The sequence below is a fragment of the Mytilus galloprovincialis genome, chromosome 4, assembly GCF_965363235.1.
Source record: "Mytilus galloprovincialis chromosome 4, xbMytGall1.hap1.1, whole genome shotgun sequence".
NCBI classification, from domain to species: Eukaryota; Metazoa; Mollusca; class Bivalvia; order Mytilida; family Mytilidae; genus Mytilus; species Mytilus galloprovincialis.
The window spans coordinates 4,873,834-4,896,549 of record NC_134841.1 but is presented as its reverse complement, the minus strand read 5'-3'; the positions used below and the strand labels follow the sequence as shown (position 1 = coordinate 4,896,549).

The 22,716-nt window shown below is 33.6% G+C and overlaps 2 protein-coding genes across 5 annotated transcripts in view; one reads left to right on the top strand and one right to left on the bottom strand.

Moving 5' to 3' along the window:
- The window catches only part of LOC143071176 (uncharacterized), a 43,495-nt gene extending 28,205 nt beyond the window's left edge, over nucleotides 1–15,290 (bottom strand). The window contains exons 1-7 of the mRNA XM_076245331.1: nucleotides 14,659–15,290; nucleotides 11,370–11,488; nucleotides 10,669–10,914; nucleotides 8,967–9,187; nucleotides 5,828–6,265; nucleotides 5,349–5,546; nucleotides 4,970–5,071 (exon numbers count right to left, since the gene is read on the bottom strand). Of these exons, the coding sequence (XP_076101446.1) occupies nucleotides 4,970–5,071; nucleotides 5,349–5,546; nucleotides 5,828–6,265; nucleotides 8,967–9,187; nucleotides 10,669–10,914; nucleotides 11,370–11,488; nucleotides 14,659–14,975 (1,641 nt within the window). The 5' untranslated portion in view covers nucleotides 14,976–15,290. The remainder of the gene's footprint in view (nucleotides 1–4,969; nucleotides 5,072–5,348; nucleotides 5,547–5,827; nucleotides 6,266–8,966; nucleotides 9,188–10,668; nucleotides 10,915–11,369; nucleotides 11,489–14,658) is intronic.
- A 4,199-nt stretch (nucleotides 15,291–19,489) lies between these two features.
- LOC143071175 (conserved oligomeric Golgi complex subunit 1-like) overlaps nucleotides 19,490–22,716 on the top strand; it is a 40,501-nt gene continuing 37,274 nt past the window's right edge. For 2 of the 4 annotated variants that reach the window (XM_076245330.1, XM_076245327.1), the window contains exons 1-3: nucleotides 19,490–19,584; nucleotides 21,015–21,099; nucleotides 21,441–21,485. In XM_076245330.1, coding sequence (XP_076101445.1) covers nucleotides 19,563–19,584; nucleotides 21,015–21,099; nucleotides 21,441–21,485 — 152 coding nt within the window. In that variant the 5' untranslated portion in view covers nucleotides 19,490–19,562. Of the gene's footprint in view, nucleotides 19,602–21,014; nucleotides 21,100–21,440; nucleotides 21,486–22,716 lie in introns of all 4 variants that reach the window. The other 2 variants (XM_076245329.1, XM_076245328.1) reach the window with 2 other exon arrangements.

The following is a 22,716-nucleotide window of genomic DNA, read 5'->3' as shown; positions in this document are numbered from 1 at the left end:
GCAACACAACAACAAGACATCTCAGTATCATCATACAGTATTCTACATTACAGATAAATAAGAGAGAGATTTGTGGTAGGAGTCAATGAGACAGCAACACAACAACAAAGACATCTCAGTATCATCATACAGTATTCTACATTACAGATAAATAAGAGAGAGATTTGTGGTAGGAGTCAATGAGACAGCAACACAACAACAAGACATCTCAATATCATCATACAGTATTCTACATTACAGATAAATAAGAGGGAGATTTGTGGTAGGAGTCAATGAGACAGCAACACAACAACAAGACATCTCAGTATCATCATACAGTATTCTACATTACAGATAAATAAGAGAGAGATTTGTGGTAGGAGTCAATGAGACAGCAACACAACAACAAGACATCTCAGTATCATCATACAGTATTCTACATTACAGATAAATAAGAGAGAGATTTGTGGTAGGAGTCAATGAGACAGCAACACAACAACAAGACATCTCAGTATCATCATACAGTATTCTACATTACAGATAAATAAGAGAGAGATTTGTGGTAGGAGTCAATGAGACAGCAACACAACAACAAAGACATCTCAGTATCATCATACAGTATTCTACATTACAGATAAATAAGAGAGAGATTTGTGGTAGGAGTCAATGAGACAGCAACACAACAACAAGACATCTCAGTATCATCATACAGTATTCTACATTACAGATAAATAAGAGAGAGATCTGTGGTAGGAGTCAATGAGACAGCAACACAACAACAAGACATCTCAATATCATCATACAGTATTCTACATTACAGATAAATAAGAGAGAGATTTGTGGTAGGAGTCAATGAGACAGCAACATAACAACAAGACATCTCAGTATCATCATACAGTATTCTACATTACAGATAAATAAGAGAGAGATTTGTGGTAGGAGTCAATGAGACAGCAACACAACAACAAGACATCTCAGTATCATCATACAGTATTCTACATTACAGATAAATAAGAGAGAGATTTGTGGTAGGAGTCAATGAGACAGCAACACAACAACAAGACATCTCAAAGATCATCATACAGTATTCTACATTACAGATAAATAAGAGAGAGATTTGTGGTAGGAGTCAATGAGACAGCAACATAACAACAAGACATCTCAGTATCATTATACAGTATTCTACATTACAGATAAATAAGAGAGAGATTTGTGGTAGGAGTCAATGAGACAGCAACATAACAACAAGACATCTCAGTATCATCATACAGTATTCTACATTACAGATGAATAAGAGTGAGATTTGTGGTAGGAGTCAATGAGACAGCAACATAACAACAAGACATCTCAGTATCATCATACAGTATTCTACATTACAGATAAATAAGAGAGAGATTTGTGGTAGGAGTCAATGAGACAGCAACATAACAACAAGACATCTCAATATCATCATACAGTATTCTACATTACAGATAAATAAGAGAGAGATTTGTGGTAGGAGTCAATGAGACAGCAACACAACAACAAAGACATCTCAGTATCATCATACAGTATTCTACATTACAGATAAATAAGAGAGAGATTTGTGGTAGGAGTCAATGAGACAGCAACACAACAACAAGACATCTCAATATCATCATACAGTATTCTACATTACAGATGAATAAGAGAGAGATTTGTGGTAGGAGTCAATGAGACAGCAACACAACAACAAGACATCTCAAAGATCATCATACAGTATTCTACATTACAGATAAATAAGAGAGAGATTTGTGGTAGGAGTCAATGAGACAGCAACACAACAACAAGACATCTCAATATCATCATACAGTATTCTACATTACAGATAAATAAGAGAGAGATTTGTGGTAGGAGTCAATGAGACAGCAACACAACAACAAGACATCTCAAAGATCATCATACAGTATTCTACATTACAGATAAATAAGAGAGAGATTTGTGGTAGGAGTCAATGAGACAGCAACACAACAACAAGACATCTCAGTACCATCATACAGTATTCTACATTACAGATAAATAAGAGGGAGATTTGTGGTAGGAGTCAATGAGACAGCAACACAACAACAAGACATCTCAGTATCATCATACAGTATTCTACATTACAGATGAATAAGAGTGAGATTTGTGGTAGGAGTCAATGAGACAGCAACACAACAACAAGACATCTCAAAGATCATCATACAGTATTCTACATTACAGATAAATAAGAGAGAGATTTGTGGTAGGAGTCAATGAGACAGCAACACAACAACAAGACATCTCAATATCATCATACAGTATTCTACATTACAGATAAATAAGAGAGAGATTTGTGGTAGGAGTCAATGAGACAGCAACACAACAACAAGACATCTCAGTATCATCATACAGTATTCTACATTACAGATAAATAAGAGAGAGATTTGTGGTAGGAGTCAATGAGACAGCAACACAACAACAAGACATCTCAATATCATCATACAGTATTCTACATTACAGATAAATAAGAGAGAGATTTGTGGTAGGAGTCAATGAGACAGCAACACAACAACAAGACATCTCAATATCATCATACAGTATTCTACATTACAGATAAATAAGAGAGAGATTTGTGGTAGGAGTCAATGAGACAGCAACACAACAACAAGACATCTCAATATCATCATACAGTATTCTACATTACAGATAAATAAGAGAGAGATTTGTGGTAGGAGTCAATGAGACAGCAACACAACAACAAGACATCTCAGTATCATCATACAGTATTCTACATTACAGATAAATAAGAGAGAGATTTGTGGTAGGAGTCAATGAGACAGCAACATAACAACAAGACATCTCAATATCATCATACAGTATTCTACATTACAGATAAATAAGAGGGAGATTTGTGGTAGGAGTCAATGAGACAGCAACACAACAACAAGACATCTCAATATCATCATACAGTATTCTACATTACAGATAAATAAGAGAGAGATTTGTGGTAGGAGTCAATGAGACAGCAACACAACAACAAGACATCTCAGTATCATCATACAGTATTCTACATTACAGATAAATAAGAGAGAGATTTGTGGTAGGAGTCAATGAGACAGCAACATAACAACAAGACATCTCAATATCATCATACAGTATTCTACATTACAGATAAATAAGAGGGAGATTTGTGGTAGGAGTCAATGAGACAGCAACACAACAACAAGACATCTCAATATCATCATACAGTATTCTACATTACAGATAAATAAGAGAGAGATTTGTGGTAGGAGTCAATGAGACAGCAACACAACAACAAAGACATCTCAATATCATCATACAGTATTCTACATTACAGATAAATAAGAGGGAGATTTGTGGTAGGAGTCAATGAGACAGCAACACAACAACAAGACATCTCAGTATCATCATACAGTATTCTACATTACAGATAAATAAGAGGGAGATTTGTGGTAGGAGTCAATGAGACAGCAACACAACAACAAAGACATCTCAATATCATCATACAGTATTCTACATTACAGATAAATAAGAGAGAGATTTGTGGTAGGAGTCAATGAGACAGCAACACAACAACAAGACATCTCAGTATCATCATACAGTATTCTACATTACAGATAAATAAGAGGGAGATTTGTGGTAGGAGTCAATGAGACAGCAACACAACAACAAGACATCTCAGTATCATCATACAGTATTCTACATTACAGATGAATAAGAGTGAGATTTGTGGTAGGAGTCAATGAGACAGCAACACAACAACAAGACATCTCAGTATCATCATACAGTATTCTACATTACAGATGAATAAGAGTGAGATTTGTGGTAGGAGTCAATGAGACAGCAACATAACAACAAGACATCTCAGTATCATCATACAGTATTCTACATTACAGATAAATAAGAGAGAGATTTGTGGTAGGAGTCAATGAGACAGCAACACAACAACAAGACATCTCAATATCATCATACAGTATTCAACAATAGAAGACTGTCTGGCTTTACAATATACTAAGCTCTAACACTCCCAAGTTTTAAAAGTTGTAAATTAATTAAATAGATCAATAGATAGGATCTGACATCAACACAAAATTCTTCAAATCACAACAAATCAGAGCAAATATGATTGTTAATGGGTGTTAATAAATAATTATAAGAAATTACAGTCTGAACATATGTGTGTATGTTGTAAATACAGGTAGTTAAAGTCATAAGAAACGAGTAACCGGTGAAATATAATGTTTATCCAATTCTTGAACCAGTGCATGTATAAAACATAAACTTAGTCTTCTGTGCACGATTTTATCATTTTTTACGCAATCATATCGTTTTATCGTCATGTTTTTTCTTTCTCTGTCTGTTATGAAGTGAAAATATGGCAGCTTCTTAAATGTCGTGTTTAGAAGCCAAAGTTTACCGATCGACACCTTATAGTAAACAATCAACAATTAAGCATGGATATTGAGCACGTGTTTAACATGTACAATCAGATAATAGTTTATTTTAAGGACAGATCCATGCTTTTTGCGATCACCAGATTTTTACGAGTGGGTCCTGGAAGGAAGCAATTCAAATAAAGTAAACTTCTTCTAAATATGAACAAATTAAAGAATTTTCTTCCGAAAAAAGTATATGTACATAAGTTTTATAATGAAAACTATCCATTTAGTTATAAAAAACATATGCATTATTTTTTTTTAATTTGAGGTTTCATATGACTTTAAGACCAGATTAATCTTTTACAATGATGATACTGTAATTTTATCAAACATGAGGTGAAACCTTACACCTTGTTGCTAATCCCAGCTGACCTGGCTGCTTGAACTTTTGACGCATACAACAATAACTATTCTATTGTTGCGTCAGATATTTTGTTTTTATGGCATCAAATTGTTACAGGAACCTGTGTGATATCCAGTAATGGCGGACAAATAGAGATAATGTGTATTGGAGAAATGCATATGCTTACAAATAATGCACCAAATCTTACCACATCCTTTACATGTATATCAGCCCCTTTCTGCAACATATACTCTGTTAATTCATCACCTTCTAATAATACCTGGGCATAATGAAATGGTGTTCTACCAAGCTGCAAACAAATACAAATAATTACTACAAAATTTATTAAAATTGACAATTTGAACTTTAGAAAAAAAATGCCTGCATGCATAAGCTAAATTTAAAATTTCTGGCTTGATTGAAAGTATGAAAATTCAACTTTTTTAACCTTCAATAAATCAAAATAGTTTCATGCAAAATTGGTGTGAAAGTGTATTACACAAGAAAAATGAATATGAAATTAAAAATTAAACAATTCTATAGTAAATAATATTATACTTATTCTTGTAAATGATATTTATACTTGCATTATCTTTCTTGTTGAGTAAGGTTGTATAATTGTCAGTGAAACATTTAATAAATTCCCTCCTTTTGTAGACTACAGCTATATGGCAAACGTTCCTTCCACAAATGTCTACTGCTGACGAGTACTTCTTACCAAGTAATGGCCGAAGTTCAGCTAATCTCCCCTTGTGTGCTATTCTAAACATTTTGTCGACGTGCTCCTAAAATATGCCAGAGGAAATAATTACTTTTAAGTAAATTTATCTTTTATATTACCTTAAGTTTTTGTTAATATTATATTTCTTTTAACTTAAAAGTATTATGCTAAATAAAGGTATCTCAGTATGACCATCCCTCACAAATTGCTGTAGAAATATTAGATCAAGTTAAATTGGAAATTTTCTTTATCTGTCAAAACATTTTCATGGATATGTACCTTTAAAATTCAGCATTATCAACTGTTATGTGCTTGACAAGGAACAATTATAAATCATGACCATACCTTTGATTTTTCCACTTTAGTCAGCATTTCTACCAGATATTGAGATCCAGTTAACCTGGCCAAACTTAGCACTCCCAATTCTTCCTTTTCATCAATAACATCCAGAAGATGGTCATACCCCTGTAAGATGAGAGCTTCTATTCCTTGTATATTACTGTTTTTCACCATATCAATGACATATTGATCAATCATTTTTACATATTTACCTCCCTTTTTGTTTACAGAAAGAGCAAAGTCTCTAGCAGTTTGTCCATTTTTATCTCTTGCTCCTATATTAATTCCTCTCTTTAATAAAAATTCCACAAGATGACTAGAAGATCTGTGTTTTATTACTTCATACAATAATGTTTGTCCATCATAGTTTTTAGCAGATAGGTCTGATTTTTGCAAGGTCCTATACATTATTTCTTCACTAGGCTTCTGTTCACCACACAATAACTAAAAAGCAAAGTATGTATCTATAGATATTAAATAAGGTTTTCTTAAAAATGGTTTTAGTGCTGCATTGAATTTTCTATTTAAATAGGACAGTGATGATATTTTAGTTGTCTCTCATTGTTTGCCTTTCTATAAATGTTCTACGTGCTCATTATCATAGGGTGGCCACTTATATTGATTTTGATTGCTGTTTGTATATTGATTGGTGCCTGTGACAGTGTTATACATATATGCATTTTGGTCTTACATATATCTGATGCAGCTTATTCAAGTTTCAAATGTACAAAGAAATCCGTACCATAGTTTTTTAATACCTCTTTTTTTTCGGCTAGCCAATCTGGCTTTATGGTATCATCCAAAGGAGTAGGTCGGGTAAGGGCCGATTATGGCCTCAAAATTCAGATTCATCTAACGAAAGTTTTTGGACACTTTTTAAACACTTAAGTGTCTATTTGAATTGATTCGATTAGTTTATTAGAAAGATTTTAAGGGAGTTCGCTTCTCAGTTTCAAAGTAATAAACTTTTCAAAACAATAGTTTATATAGATAGGGGATTAATAAAGGATTCCAAAGAACCAAAAAAATATATAGATCATCGTGCTTGTTTTCGAAATATAAGTCATTGAAATTTTGGCAGGAAAATATTCTCTCTTGACTTTTCATAGCTTTATCACTGACAAGTTGAAGTTCTCAAAAACTGTAAAAAAGTAATTAAAACAGAGGGCTTATCATTTTACATGTATAAGATTTACAAAAAGAAAAATGGGGGTCACCGGGCAAATTTTTTCAAGGCATTCAAATGGATAAAAGCAGAGGATTCCGAAAATCTGACATAAAATCTAAAACATGACAAGCCAGCTTCCTTAACTGATTTAGTAATTAAAAACGCTCTGATTCAAGCTTACGTTCAGGTATTTCACATCCAATTTTTTATGGTAATATTCTTTATAAAGCACAAAGGTGTCAGTATTCACCTCAGAAACTTACAAAACCTTTGAATAGACTTATTAAGAAGGGATATAATTACGATACTGTTGTCAAGTCATTAAAGATTGCATATTTTGGCGTTAATATTGAGTCATTGATAAGGTCTTTGCATCGGAACTAAACACATTTATTCTAAAAACAGTTGTTGGCATGACGGGTTATGTTCTTCTCATATATGTTATGATGGTATGATACTAAACCCCTAACGGGAAGGATTGTACCTGATGTTCATATGATGAAATCATAATCTTTCAGTCAGTTTAGTTGAAGTCTGGAGCTGGCATGTCAGTTAACTGCTAGTAGTCTGTTGTTATTTATGTATTATTGTCATTTTGTTTATTTTCTTTGGTTACATCTTCTGACATCAGACTCGGATTTCTCTTGAACTGAATTTTAATGTGCGTATTGTTATGCGTTTACTTTACTACATTGGTTAGAGGTATAGGGGGAGGGTTGAGATCTCACAAACATGTTTAACCCCGCCGCATTTTTGCGCCTGTCCCAAGTCAGGAGCCTCTGGCCTTTGTTAGTCTTGTATTATTTTAATTTTAGTTTCTTGTGTACAATTTGGAAATTAGTATGGCGTTCATTATCACTGAACTAGTATATATTTGTTTAGGGGCCAGCTGAAGGACGCCTCCGGGTGCGGGAATTTCTCGCTACATTGAAGACCTGTTGGTGACCCTCTGCTGTTGTTTTTTATTTGGGCGGGTTGTTGTCTCTTTGACACATTCCCCATTTCCATTCTCAATTTTATTAAATATGAAAAATCTATCAAATATGCCAAAAAACGTCACTTTTCAGATGGTTTTTGTCAAAAATGAAAGTGGCCACATCGGTGTTCATCCTCAACCTTTATACAAGTTTTGTATTATCATCAAATACAACTTACATTTCAATATTATGAATGAACACGAATGCAGCCACTTTCATTTTAGACGGAAACCGTCTAAAAATTAACCAAGATGCTAAAATTGTGAAGATTTCCGTAATTTAGCATGACTTAATGATGCTAGTACGCGATATATGTGCACTGTATTGTCAAAAACAGCCCATATTTATGTAGCAGAAGCATTTTGCTTTCCAAAATATAGCTTAAAGACTACATTTTCACAATTTTGTAAAACTGCTATATTTTGGGGCCAAAAAGGGGTCTTACTGAACCTACTCCTTTAAAGACTTCTGAATTTAAACCATGGGGGATGTGTAAAAGACTTTTAGAAAGAAAAAAACACCATTTTAATCATCTACCACATACAAAAAAAGTTATGAAGTTAAGCCAATTTATTCAATTTTAGTTAAATACACTTGCATATAATTCTTATGTGAATCAAAATTATTAAATACTACTCTTTTTTATTTGAAGGAAAAAGCAAGAAATCACTCTTTTTAACAGTTGATTAGGAATGATTGTATAATTGTACTATTATTTATGCTTGTGCTTTGTGGAAGTTTATTGAGTTCATATATTGTTAGAAATACTGTTCCCAGAATACATTATGTAAAAAGATGTAATGATATCAAAGTTGATTTCCCACACTTTTTTTAGAATATGAAGGAGATAATTCAGTCTCTGTTATATAAAATGTAATAATTTGCATGTATGGACATGATGCTCTGTTATCAAGTCAGATTGACTGGCTTACACCATTAGCATTGCTTTGATTTTTTCATTTAGGCTATACAAAAAAACTAGATGATTTGTAATATTTACTTGAAAGAATAATGGTTTGTCTTGTTCCTTGGATGGATCAGCAGAATATAACATTGTTGAATCAACTCCATACTCTAATAATAGTTCTGTCATGTCTACCCTGTTCATTCTCCATACATACAACAACAATGGCATGGGAACCTCTGAAGAATCGGGGCTTCTTTGATAACTCCAATCACACATATTAAAGTTTATTGTTTTCAGAACATCTGGGTTATTTTCTGGAATATAAAAGGTTGTTTCAATGGATTAAAAAAGTGCACAGTTTACTGAATTCTTGAGGGGCTGTTTATTCAGTGTTTATTCAGTATTTCTCTCCTTAAAGTTTTAACCTTAAAAGTCTGTAAACCCTTCAATGTCCTTAGTTAGATTTGTCAACTCAATGTTTCCTTGCAAAATGAGGATATGAAGCAAGAATTTATATGCAGACCGATTTCACACATATGGAGTGCTATTGTAGTGGCATCTGAAATATATCATTTCAAGAAGGTTGATATGAACATAATTTTCGTTCTCTATTACCTATAGTATTCGTTTCTTCCAGTCTAAGAGTATTTGTGTTTTTCCTACCTATTCGTTTCTTCCAGCCTAACAGTATTTATGTTTTACATGGCATGATTAAAAATTTATCGTTCCCTATTACAACCTATTTAAACGAGTATGTAGCTTTTAAGCCCCAGTCACACTGTCACGTTTAACTATACGTTTTAAAATGCTACGTTTCAACTACGTTTTGAATATTTTAAAAATGTCCCGTTATTTTGAAATCTAGGTTTTACTAGGTTTGTGCTACGTTCTTATCACATTTTGCTACATATAAGTACGTGTAGAACCACGTTTCCACCACGCGTTGATACGTTTCGATACGTAGTAAGCACGTTTTGTTACGTTCCGCTAAGCTTTGATACGCATTTACTAGGTTTCTACTTCGTTTCAATTTTCGCTACGTTTGTGGTTGAATTTTCAAAACATACGGAGCAGGTCCGGTTTTGAACAAAGGATCACTGCGTTTCGTTACGCTTCGTTACGTATATTTCCGTTTCGCTCGCTACGCTTTCAAAACGTAGTAAAACGTAGCTCTTGAAACGTGACAGTGTGACTGGGGCTAGGTAATATCTTTGGTTAGTTTGCTCGCTAGCTGAACCGAGAGTCAGTGTTAGGTTAGGTAAACTACCCTCCTTTAAGAGAAGACTAGTCCGCCAGATAACCAATCTATCTGTCTGTAGGACTAGGCTACTTCGAAAGGAGGGTAGTATACCTTACCTATCACTGACTTCACGGTTCAGTTAGCAAGCAATCTAACCAAAGAAATTACCTATTTGTTTCTTCCAGCCTAACAGTACTTGTGTTTTACCTACCTATTCGTTTCTTCCAGCCTAACAGTACTTGTGTTTTACCTACCTATTCGTTTCTTCCAGCCTAACAGTACTTGTGTTTTACCTACCTATTCGTTTCTTCCAGCCTAACAGTACTTGTGTTTTACCTACCTATTCGTTTCTTCCAGCCTAACAGTACTTGTGTTTTACCTACCTATTCGTTTCTTCCAGCCTAACAGTACTTGTGTTTTACCTACCTATTCGTTTCTTCCAGCCTAACAGTACTTGTGTTTTACCTACCTATTCGTTTCTTCCAGCCTAACAGTACTTGTGTTTTACCTACCTATTCGTTTCTTCCAGCCTAACAGTATTTGTGTTTTACCTACCTATTCGTTTCTTCCAGCCTAACAGTATTTGAGTTTTTCCTGAGAGTGCTGCTAGAGCAAACTCTATGGTGTTCTCATATTTCTCAATAAGATAGACCAGATCAATGTCTTTAGCTCTCTGCCTTAATCTCGTTTTCACACTGTAATCTTTTCCATGTTTCACTATGTTTACTCTGCACCAATATTTCAGCAATTTTTCCACCAAGGTTCTATCTGGATTATCTGCTAAAGTTGCTCTGTATAGGCCTGAAATTAACTAACACTTCTAAATGTCAATTAACTAACAATGTTTGACACATATTTCAATATTTCCTTGTTGGATAGACTGTAGTGACTGAAAAATTATTTCAGTGTATTTGTGCGTCATATCTGTCAGCTGTAAACACATTTTTGTTTTTGTGAGCTTTTAAAAATATTATGGTACATTTTAGTTGTTACAGTTCAAAAACCATCGAAAGATTTTCAAAACGAGAATTGCTTGTGAAGAAGTCTATTGAACAGGAATATAATCTAAACAAGCTTTCCCCCTATTTCAAATAAATAACTGGTTATACATCGTAGAGTTAAAAACTTGCAATAAACGCATTAGTACCAAAGACACTTGTCTCTGATCCCCCAGCCATATACCTTTATATACCAGTGTTGTATTAAGGTATATTGGGAATACATTCAGAAACAAGTGCCTGAGATGAGCACCTAACCTGGTTTGAACTTATTCCACCAGTGTAACATCTCTTGCCACCCTTCTGGTTTCTCTTCATGTAAGATATCTTCTGCTGTTCTGTCACGGTTATCTAGCACCATCATGTCGGCACCACACCTGCAATAAAACATTTATAATTCTCAGCCGATTTTAGGCTTGATTTCAATTTGGTAAATGAAGTCGAACTCCTACTGCACGTCATGGTAAATTGTTTAGTCCAAAATTGAATAAAAGTCCCGTTTCTCTGAAAGGTGTACATCTTCTAACCTCATTTCCTTCGAGTATAAGAAATCTCATCAGGCATTTTAAAGTGTTTACATTGAGCTGTTTTACAGAAATAAATATGCTATTTTGCTCCTGGCTTCTTCTTTTTTTTATAGGAAAAACTATTTAAAAAACATTTCTGTTTAATTTATTAATTTTCCTGCGAATAGGATACTAACTATAAACAAAAACACAACACATAGTCCAGATTGCCTGACTAGGTTCATAAACCCACAAACCTTCCCTCCTCTATCTAGAACGTATGTGGACACAGTTAAGGCCATTAAAAGTTAAACGTGCAAGGTCCGGCTTGCAACAAAAAAACATTGATTTGTAAAAGGAAATAAAAGAAGGCGCATAATTATAGGTTGGCAATGCCAAATGTTCCCGAGGTGTAGGTAGCATCGGCTGTTGGTTGTATATTGCCACCAAGGAAAAATAATAATAAGAAACACCCCTCCTAGCATATTTCAAGTCGGATGAATTAAGAAGACCAGACACTATTGCAAAAAAGACATACTTTTATAAATTGTGACTTGGATGGAGAGTTGTCTCATTGGCACGCATACCACATCTTATTTCTATTTCAGATGTTTTCTATTTCTATGATACTGATTATTTAGTACCATGCATTGTTTACTTTAAGTTTACTATTATATGTTTTTTATCGATGCTATATATTTTGGATACATTGCTCTGAATCACCCTAAACCATAAAAGTGACTTAATTTATCAGATATAAGAGATGCGCCAGCGACACTCAATTCTATAAAGGACAAACATGTATAATGATGACTAAAACAACCACTCCATAGTCACCGACATTTAAGTAATATAGGGTTAAAAAAAATCGTGCTCGGGTGTTGTGTATTTTTTCTCCCTTTAGACTGGTGTTTTTCTTTTTTTTTCAAATAACGATTTGTTATATATAATACCATTCCGATTAACTGTTTTACTATTTGACCGAATTTAGCTTTGTCGTTTATTAGACTGATTAGAGGATAATCCAGTACACCCTTTAACGTTGATATGTTCAGCCGTTTAAAGACAATTAATCTTATTTGAAGGACCACCTGTATAAACCGTTTTAATTAATTTGATCTGAAGTACCACCTCGATAAAAACTGTTATGATTAATTTTGTTTGAATACCACCTGTAAAAATATATTTATTGAATACAGTAAACGAAAACGTAAAAGTATGTGCATTATTTATGAAGTTGACATAGCATTTTATAATAATTTCATATGAAGTAATGTTCTAACCGAGGTTTTAATTATCTGTTACTATGTATTTCAGTTGTTCTGTAATTGTAATATAGTAAAAACAAAACTAGAAATGGGTATAGTGGCACCTCCCTTTCCACCCCATGAAAAAGCAATACACATTCTAAGAGTATATACAAATGTAATTTATATTTTTTTGGGTGAAATAATGAAGCGTTATGTGACTAAGAGTGATCCCCTTCTACTTTGTTAAGTTCATAGAACCGTCACTGTAGTTGTGGACCATGGACAGGTTTACAGGGTGTTGTTTTGCTGTCCCAATGACGAATACACCACATCTCCTAGGTTAATTTTCAAATGGTTTCAAGGCTCGAATTTGCATGTGATAATCGATCAACCAGATAGTGGTGTGTACAGCTTTAACCTCTTCGTAAAACTTCCCTAACCTCAAAAATGTGTGTCTTAACCGGACTTTATATCCATTGGTCCATTATATGAAAGTAAGTTATTTGTGTCAATCTTACATGCACATGTATAGGAAACATTAAATTCATATATCTCGACCTTAATATCTCGTTATATGCATCGTTCGTTTAATAATGCAGATTTTATGCGTAATATCATCTTAGGCCCATTAAGACGTTCAATTTTTTCTCATCGATATTTAAATAGTTACAAGATCCAGTTAACAATTTTAATTTGCGACAGGTATTTTCCAGAGAATATGTAATGAATTCAATCTTTTACTGTTCCATCCATGATGAATAAATCAACCTGTGAGGAATTTATTCATAGATCTCAAAACTCAAAACACAAAAAATACGACAGTTATTTAAAAGTCAACATATGGTCTTTAACAAAAGACTTTAAGTGTATACAATATGTGAAGCTCTTAATAGCCCCGACTCTAACTTAACGTTAGCACGGTTCCTGTGTTGGGTTAGTCACGTAAACGTGTTGGAAAGTTCAAATTATTTTTCGAGAAATGAATCTAAAAAATCTCAACAGAAATATGTTAGAGTTTACAATGGAATCTGCTCACAAAGATCTCATAAGTCTATTATAATTACGATATAATATGTATATAAAAAACATTGACACTAGCATAAACACTATATATACCAATCATTTTCATGACGAAATACTTTACTCCAAGACTTCAAGTAGAACCCAGATATCATAAAGAGATACCTTTTTTGTTGTGATGATTTCCTTACATATCAATTAAGTGTATTTGTATAAGTTTTTATTACTAAAAGGTAATGCCTAAAACTTATTTGTCAAACCCAGACGGCTTCCAAAATAACCATAATCACTAAGCCACTGTTAGCATTATATAGCATGTTTCTGAATTGATCTCCTAAACACTTGCAGTTACTAGTGTACAAGTCAGAAGAACCAAAGGTACTTGTCTCTTAAAAAAAATTATACCAATACATTTTAATATAACGTTATAATTAAGTATATTTGGTCATAAATATTTTTAGGAGGCAAGTGCCTGTTATAATTGGAACTTTGTTGTTTCAGTAACAGCTTTCAGTGTAATCGCTGCTGAAACGTATTCATTAGCAAAATGTACCGTATGATGATTGTATATGAAGTATAGCTGAGGACGTATGCGAATTTGTGGGTTTTTTTTGTATCTCAGTAAACAACATATTCAGTGTTGTTTACTTTGTCTTTACGTATGAAAACAAAATCTCGTTTATTACCATTGCGCAGACATTGCGACAGACCCAAAAACTGAAATAACTGAAAATAGATCAAAATAGCATATCTTGTGCAGTATCTATTTACCTGACCGCAGCAACAAGTGCACGATATGCACCTGGCATCCTGACAATCTTGTGTAAGAAAGTTTCTCCTAAGTTGTCTTGTATATCAAGATCTACTCCTTTACAGGCTAATATATAGATTATTGATACTCCATTTTCATCCATAAAACGTTCGATCTGATCACATAAACAATGTAGATAGGTCTCGCCAGTGTCGCTATCCTTAATGTTTACATCTTTCCCACTGCTGATGTGATTGTAACATTCTGTTCGTAACTCGTCTAAACTTTTCGTTGCAATATACTGATACAGTTTAGTTTCGCGTAACTTAGGCATCATGGACTGATAAATTCAAGTCCGATTATACAAATTAAACTGTAAGAGCGAATACGTTTACGCTGGGAACAGTATATTTAACTATATGTTCCTAGTTTGCGACTCTTATACAAATAAAATAAATTCCAGAATACGTTACATCAAAATTGCTACAACGATATTGACATGCAGTCAGAGCTATTGTTCTCCTTGTTTCACATTATTTAGAATATTGATATAAGATATTTTGTTATCTACAAATCAATACCAAATAATTATTACGCTTTCACCTGAGAAATCCAGTGCATAGAAAACGGTTCAATAAACAACTGGTAATTAGGTAATTATCGGTAGGATTCTATAGACTTTTTTAAGACAAGTAAAATAACGGCGTGATACCGATGTTCCATGAAGAATTTAATTAAGTTTTTACCTCCACCCGTTTAAATTTAAAGTAACAATAAATCACAAATGTTTATCCATAGGTTTAAGGCTGAGACATGATAAATTTAACTTCGTGAACTTTAAATGTTTTACATTACAAAGCGCGGTGACGAAAGTGTCAAAACTTAATTATTGAACGGTATACCTAAAATAATTGTAATCTAAAAGACATGTTGAATAAATATTAGTACAATTTTAAAATGTTATGATATAGGACATGTATATATTGTTGTTAGTTGAGATAGTTCAAGTCCGTGTGGTATGCATAATCTCTTTGCCAGGGCAATGAACGAGTATAAAAATGGAAATAACACTTGATGAATTCGTTGCTTCCGAAACACATTAAAAGGTATATTTTTTTTTCAAGTTATGTTGAATTAAACTATATCATGTTCAGTACAAACACGATTGGTCATGGCCTAGATGAGTTTCACAATTACTCGTGCCGTTCCCTTTAAAGCATACTGAACGGTATGGGGTTTACTCATGGTTGAAGATAGTACGGTGACCTTTAGCTGTGTAAATCTCATCCTTTGATTTATCTTGATGGATAGCTGACTAATTGATCATCATACCTCATCTCATTGGTTTATTTTGATGGATAGCTGACTAATTGATCATCATACCTCATCTCATTGGTTCTACTAAACAAATGTAGATGTCTTGAGACTACTGTTAGAAAACAAACTTATTTCTGTGTCATTTGGTCGATCGATTTAACAAAAAATGTAAACTACTCAGATCGACTAACATACGGGTACATACGGGTTAGCTAACGTAAAGATATACTAGAATACAGTTGTATTATATTAGAATCAAGAAACTCACGTAACGGACAACCACACAAATATATTCTCTCAAGTATAGATAAAAGGAAATATGGTATGAACGTCCATGGGACAGCCGATCAAGGGTACATAAATAAAACAAATAATCGGCCACTCAAGCCGATGCTAGGAACCGCCTCAAAAGCAATAAAAGCGCTGTTCTTTTGCTTTTTGTGTTATTTTGTTGTTGCTCTGTATTTATACTGATTTTGTGTCATATCTTTTGAAGTCAACGTTTGGTTTTCAAAAAAAGAATAGCGCTATTACTTTTTCAATGTATACATTGCTCAAGTCTAACGTCTGCTACCTTTGTCTAGTTATATAATGTGGAAACATTTCAGTGGCGTATTCTTAAAGGGGTCCGGGTTGGAACCAACTTTTTCTTTACGACCAATACTTTTGAATTGAACATATAGTATGACCCCCCCCCCCCCCAACCCCAATCTCCTTTAAAGCTGGGTTGGAACCATCCCTTCTAAAATATAACTGGATCCGCCCCTGCATTTTCAACAGCAGTTTGACTATCGTTCCCGCCCTCTTTGATCAAATAAACTACGTATTTATTGATTGCTTTCTTGTCTAGAATATGCATGAAATATGAAATATTTGCAACTGAACGAATACCAAACAATACTATTAATTAATCGGTATATCTAAATAAAATGGAAAAACATACGAAGCAGTGAAATATGGTTTGCAACACAAAATATTGAAATGCTGCAAACGCAGTCCTATAATTTTAAAGACCTAAAGTGACAAATTTAAAAGATAAAGAAATGTTATCATGGAATTTGGGATTGTTATACGTCTTTAGTTAATATACAGTCCAACACAAACCTGTTGTGCTACTTTGTTACTAAAATAAGAAAGCAATGAATGAGGTTTGATGTGTTCCTTTTTGTGCTCCTTTGTTTTTATTGTGATTAAGAATAGATTATAACACATTATGTTGACTGCTGTATCCATAATTTTGACATTTATACCCATTAGGTCTGTTTGTTTTGTTCACGCATCGCTATCAATATGATGGGATTTGATGCTGTCGTACAGGTAAGAGGGGCAGCGCTATAAAACCAGGTTCAATCCAACATGATTTTCTAAATAAGAAAATGGCTGTACCAAGTCATGAATATGACAGTTGTTATATTCGTTTGATGCGTTTGAGCTCTTGATTTTTCCATTTGATTAGGGACTTTCCGTTTTGAATTTTCTAGGAGTTCCGTATTTTTGTAATTTTGCTTTTAGCGTAACTTTTAGACGGAAAATATGTAAACTACGTTAGTCCTCATGCCAAGAAACGGCCTCGCTAAAAATTCCGGTCGACCTCCTACGGCACCCATTATTTGTTAAAGATTTAATTTCATTCAACAAATTAATTTATGACCTTCATGTACGTGACGTTTAGAATACGGCAATATACCAAATGGTCAATATTAATCATCCATGTAATTTGCTCCATGGGTATTTCGTGCAGAATTTCAACGGAGGCAATTTCTTGGCATGGGAGAAAGGAAAAAAGACCATTCACAATTTGTCTTACATTTGTTTTTCTCGCTTTTAATCTAAAAAAATATTCTTTCACATGTAGAGTTCATAAGATAAAAACATTCCATTTGGACCACCTCCCCCCCCCCCCCCCCCCCCCCCCCCCCATTTTTTTGTTTTGTGCTGTCTATTTTCAACCCTCAAATTAAGGTTACCGATTAAATTAAAACCTTGCTTTCTAACCGATCTATTCATGTACCGGACAGGCAACTTTATTTATTTAATAAGAAAATCTACAATGCCGTCATACACATGCATGTTGTTTGCTGGGAGTCCCCGCCCGCAAAGAAAGAAATAGCCTAACGCCGAGATACTATTGGTATTTTTTGGCAAAGGATGTCGGGGTAATTCTCTTTGTGTTTGAAATATACACGAAATATTTGCCACTATCCATTTTCTGTTCAATGAATTCTTACTCTGAGTTTTCTATCTGTTACATGCCAAGAAATCCTCGCTAAAAATTCCGGTCGACCTCCTACGGCACCCATTAGTTGTTAAAGATTTAAAATTTCATTCAACAAATTAATTTATGACCTTCATGTACGTGACGTTTAGAATACGGCAATATACCAAATGGTCAATATTAATCATCCATGTAATTTGCTCCATGGGTATTTCGTGCAGAATTTCAACGGAGGCAATTTTTTGGCATGGGAGAAAGGAAGAAAGACCATTCACAATGTGTCTTACATTTGTTTTTCTCGCTTTTAATCAAATAAAAAAATGTTCTTTCACATGTAGAGTTCATAAGATAAAAACATTCCATTTGGACCCCCCCCCCCCCCATTTTTTGTTTTGTGCTGTCTATTTTCAACCCTCAAATTAAGGTTACCGATTAAATTAAAACCTTGCTTTCTAACCGATCTATTCATGTACCGGACAGGCAACTTTATTTATTTAATAAGAAAATCTACAATGCCGTCCTACACATGCATGTTGTTTGCTGGGAGTCCCCGCCCGCAAAGAAAGAAATAGCCTAACGCCGAGATACTATTGGTATTTTTTGGCAAAGGATGTCGGGGTAATCCTCTTTGTGTTTGAAATATACACGAAATATTTGCCACTATCCATTTTCTGTTCAATGAATTCTTACTCTGAGTTTTCTATCTGTTACACGCCAAAAATTCCGGTCGACCTCCTACGGCACCCATTAGTTGTTAAAGATTTAATTTCATTCAACAAATTAATTTATGACCTTCATGTACGTTAGTGACGTTTAGAATACGGCAATATACCAAATGGTCAATATTAATCATCCATGTAATTTGCTCCATGGGTATTTGCAGAATTTCAACGGAGGCAATTTCTTGGTATGGTTTTATTTGTAAACACGTACAAAACACAGATTTCGTCTACCTACAGTTTAAAAATTCCGAGAGAAAACCAGTCCTGCAAGATGAGAAACATTTTTTTTCTTTTTCTTTTATACGTAAATATCTAATAGAGAATTACGACGGTCGACTATGATTTAACTCAGTGATAATATATTTACAAAAAGCTAACTGAACTGATTTTTTAAATAAGATTTATCTGCGAAACCAAGATATGTCCTTATGAAATTGCTGTCTGTGTGGCCTTAAGCAAGGATTTGTATAGTGAAAAAAGTTATATTATTTATTAAAGTATGTTAGTTATACGTCTTTGGTATGATCATATAGATGTCATAGATATACATGCGGCACAGTACACTGCAATGTCCTCAGTCGGAATGCTCTTATATCCGGATCCGACATTGGTTTAGAGTTTTTGCAAATATAAGTTACCTCCCTTTTTGCCAGCAACACAAACCACAGAAATGTCAAAAGTCGACTCCAAAAGTAAATTATGACGAATAGTAAACCATTTTTAGTCAAAACTTACACCATTGAAGCCAGCTTAACATTTCATATTTGTATCGTTATAATGTGACGCCCCTCTTGCATTCATTTGGGACCAATCCGGCAAATTATTGCTGAAAACCACTACCCACAGCCACAGACAACATCCTTAACAGTATAGAATAGTAGATGTGGTATGATTGCCAATGAGACAACTCTCCACAAGAGACCAAATCACATAGAAATTATCAACTATAGGTCACTACCTTCATCAAAGCTCATACTGCATAGTCAGCTACATGAAACTTGGGGACTAAATGTACAAAAAAAATGAACGAAAAACAAATATGCAACACAGCAACAAACTATTACCACTGAATTAAAGGCTACTGACTTGGGACAGACACATGCATAAAGAATGTGCATGGAGATAATCCTTGGTGTTCCTTATAAAGGAAGCTTATACGGAGAGAAGAAGAAGAAGGAAGGTTAAACATGTTAGCTGGAACCAAACCCTCCTCCTCGGACAGTGGTGTAACAGTACAACATGAGAACGAACTAATAAATCAGTTGGAAAAGGCTTAACTCATCAGATGGATAACAAATGAAACATATAAAGCAAAAACATAGAGTTGGATAGGGCCAGGTGATTGTACATCCCAACTTGAACAAAAAGCTAAGTCATCAGCTCTCCATGTGGGAATTATTTTTCTTTATTGATGAATTTTACCTGCTAAGACAAAGATTGAAACTTTTATCACTTAAACAATCAAGAAGCTAACTTTTGGTCCACACTTTCTATTGGACAGAAATATTCTTGATGCATTATACTTATTGTATATCAAAATCCAAGGTGAGCTAGCCTATATCATTGTATATAGACTCATTGGAGCCTCTACTTAGGCCTAAAAAAAATAATGTTGTGTTTCCGATCACCCCCTTGAAATTTTGAAGGGACGGTAGGTAGGGATTTTTTTTTTTTTTTTTTTTTTTTTTTTATATTATGCTTCATTGCTGTCTCGGTTTTGTTTAAAGGCATGGACACTAGTTTGGGATTGACACTGACAAACGAAAATAACTACTGCGCATGCTCCCGCATATATAATTAGCCAAGAAGATTCCACTTTCCAGTACATTCTAAAAATAAGCCTCGAGTTTAAAATTAGCGTTGTTTTCTTTTGAGGCGATAAAAAGATCGAGGGACTTAGAATTTTTTATTCTTTCAGAAAAAACGGTCGGTAGGTATACAAATTATTTTTTTTCCCACATCAGCTTTAAAAACTTTTGATTCGGGGGTGACCGGAAACACAACATTTTTTTTTTAGGCCTTATACATTGTATGTTAATTACCCTATAGTCATGAGAGTAAAGTAAACAAAAAATGGTAAATATACAACGAAATAAATAATAATCTTGTTTATTTTATAAAGGTGTTCCAATTGAGGAAATGGATACCAACATTTTGTTTGAAAAGTTTACTATTGAAGAAATCAGATCTATAGAGAAGAAAACAAGGTAACATACTAAATATACATGTATGTAAACACACATAGGATGGTGATCAAAATAGCAATGATATACAAAAACTATATACATACTTATAATGAAAGCCTAATTTATTGCTGCTTTTTTTAATTAATTTTCTATTTCACTATAAACTATATTAATAGATTTTTACTTGGTTTTACTTTAAATGTAGAGTTACAGCAAGTGCATTTTAATTTTTAAAAAAGTTTGTGTTGCAATAGTAATTTGTAAATCAATTTCAAACAAAACTTTTACTTTTTTGGAATTATATTGTTTTTGTTCTTGTTCAGTTTTGTTCATGTTCAAATTTTAATTATGTTTTTTAATAGGACAGACATTGAGAGAAAGAAGGAAGATCTCAGGACTATGGTTGGGTAAGGCATATATCCACATTTGAAATTCCAATTATTTTATTTTGAAGAAATAGTAAAATTTTGCATTGACCTTTTATGTTACAATGATGTACATACATTTAATTTGTTTGCTGATATGTGACATACAGAATATGCACAGATGACTGCTTTTATAGTCAAATAAAAAAAGTGCAACTAGTTGTACTTGTGAAATAAAACTAGGATTATGTATACCTTTAAACATGTTAAATGCAATAAGTCTGTTTGTTTAAGAAATAAGAAATTGTTTTATCAGTTTATAAAAAATATTTGTAAATAATTAATAGTCTGTAATTATCAATATAAGACTGATTATTTGTGATTTCCCATAATTTTCATGGTATTGTTTTGTCCCTCTACATATTTGATGAATAAAATAGTTTTGAGGTATGCACCAATAAGACAGCAAAACAATATCAACAGAAACTCAAAGACATCTAAAGGGCAGCCTACAACCCACAACCATAGGTGTTAAAACAATATGTCAAACTCTTAATCAACATACAATCCACAACTGTAGGTGTTAATACAATATGTCAAACTCTTAATCAACATACAATCCACAACTGTAGGTGTTAATACAATATGTCAAAGACATCTAAAGGGCAACATACAATCCACAACCGTAGGTGTTAATACAATATGTCAAAGACATCTAAAGGGCAACATACAATCCACAACCGTAGGTGTTAATACAATATGTCAAAGACATCTAAAGGGCAACATACAATCCACAACCGTAGGTGTTAATACAATATGTCAAAGACATCTAAAGGGCAACATACAATCCACAACCGTAGGTGTTAATACAATATGTCAAAGACATCTAAAGGGCAACATACAATCCACAACCGTAGGTGTTAATACAATATGTCAAAGACATCTAAAGGGCAACATACAATCCACAACCGTAGGTGTTAATACAATATGTCAAAGACATCTAAAGCAGTGATCTGGAAGGTTTTTTTCACTATGGGCCCAGGGCCCCTCAAAAATAAATTCAATGGGCCATTTTAAAAAATAATGGGCCATGTTGTCAAATGAGTGGGCCATTTTAATTGACTTCTGTAAAAAAAAAATATCAGTATATTTTGGCAAAGAGATGTTGATACTTACCTTTATGATTTTAAATAAAATCATGGATATTGTTCCTGTGATTTTATAATTTCAATTTCAATGAATATACAATAACTTCTTCCAACCCCAACAATAT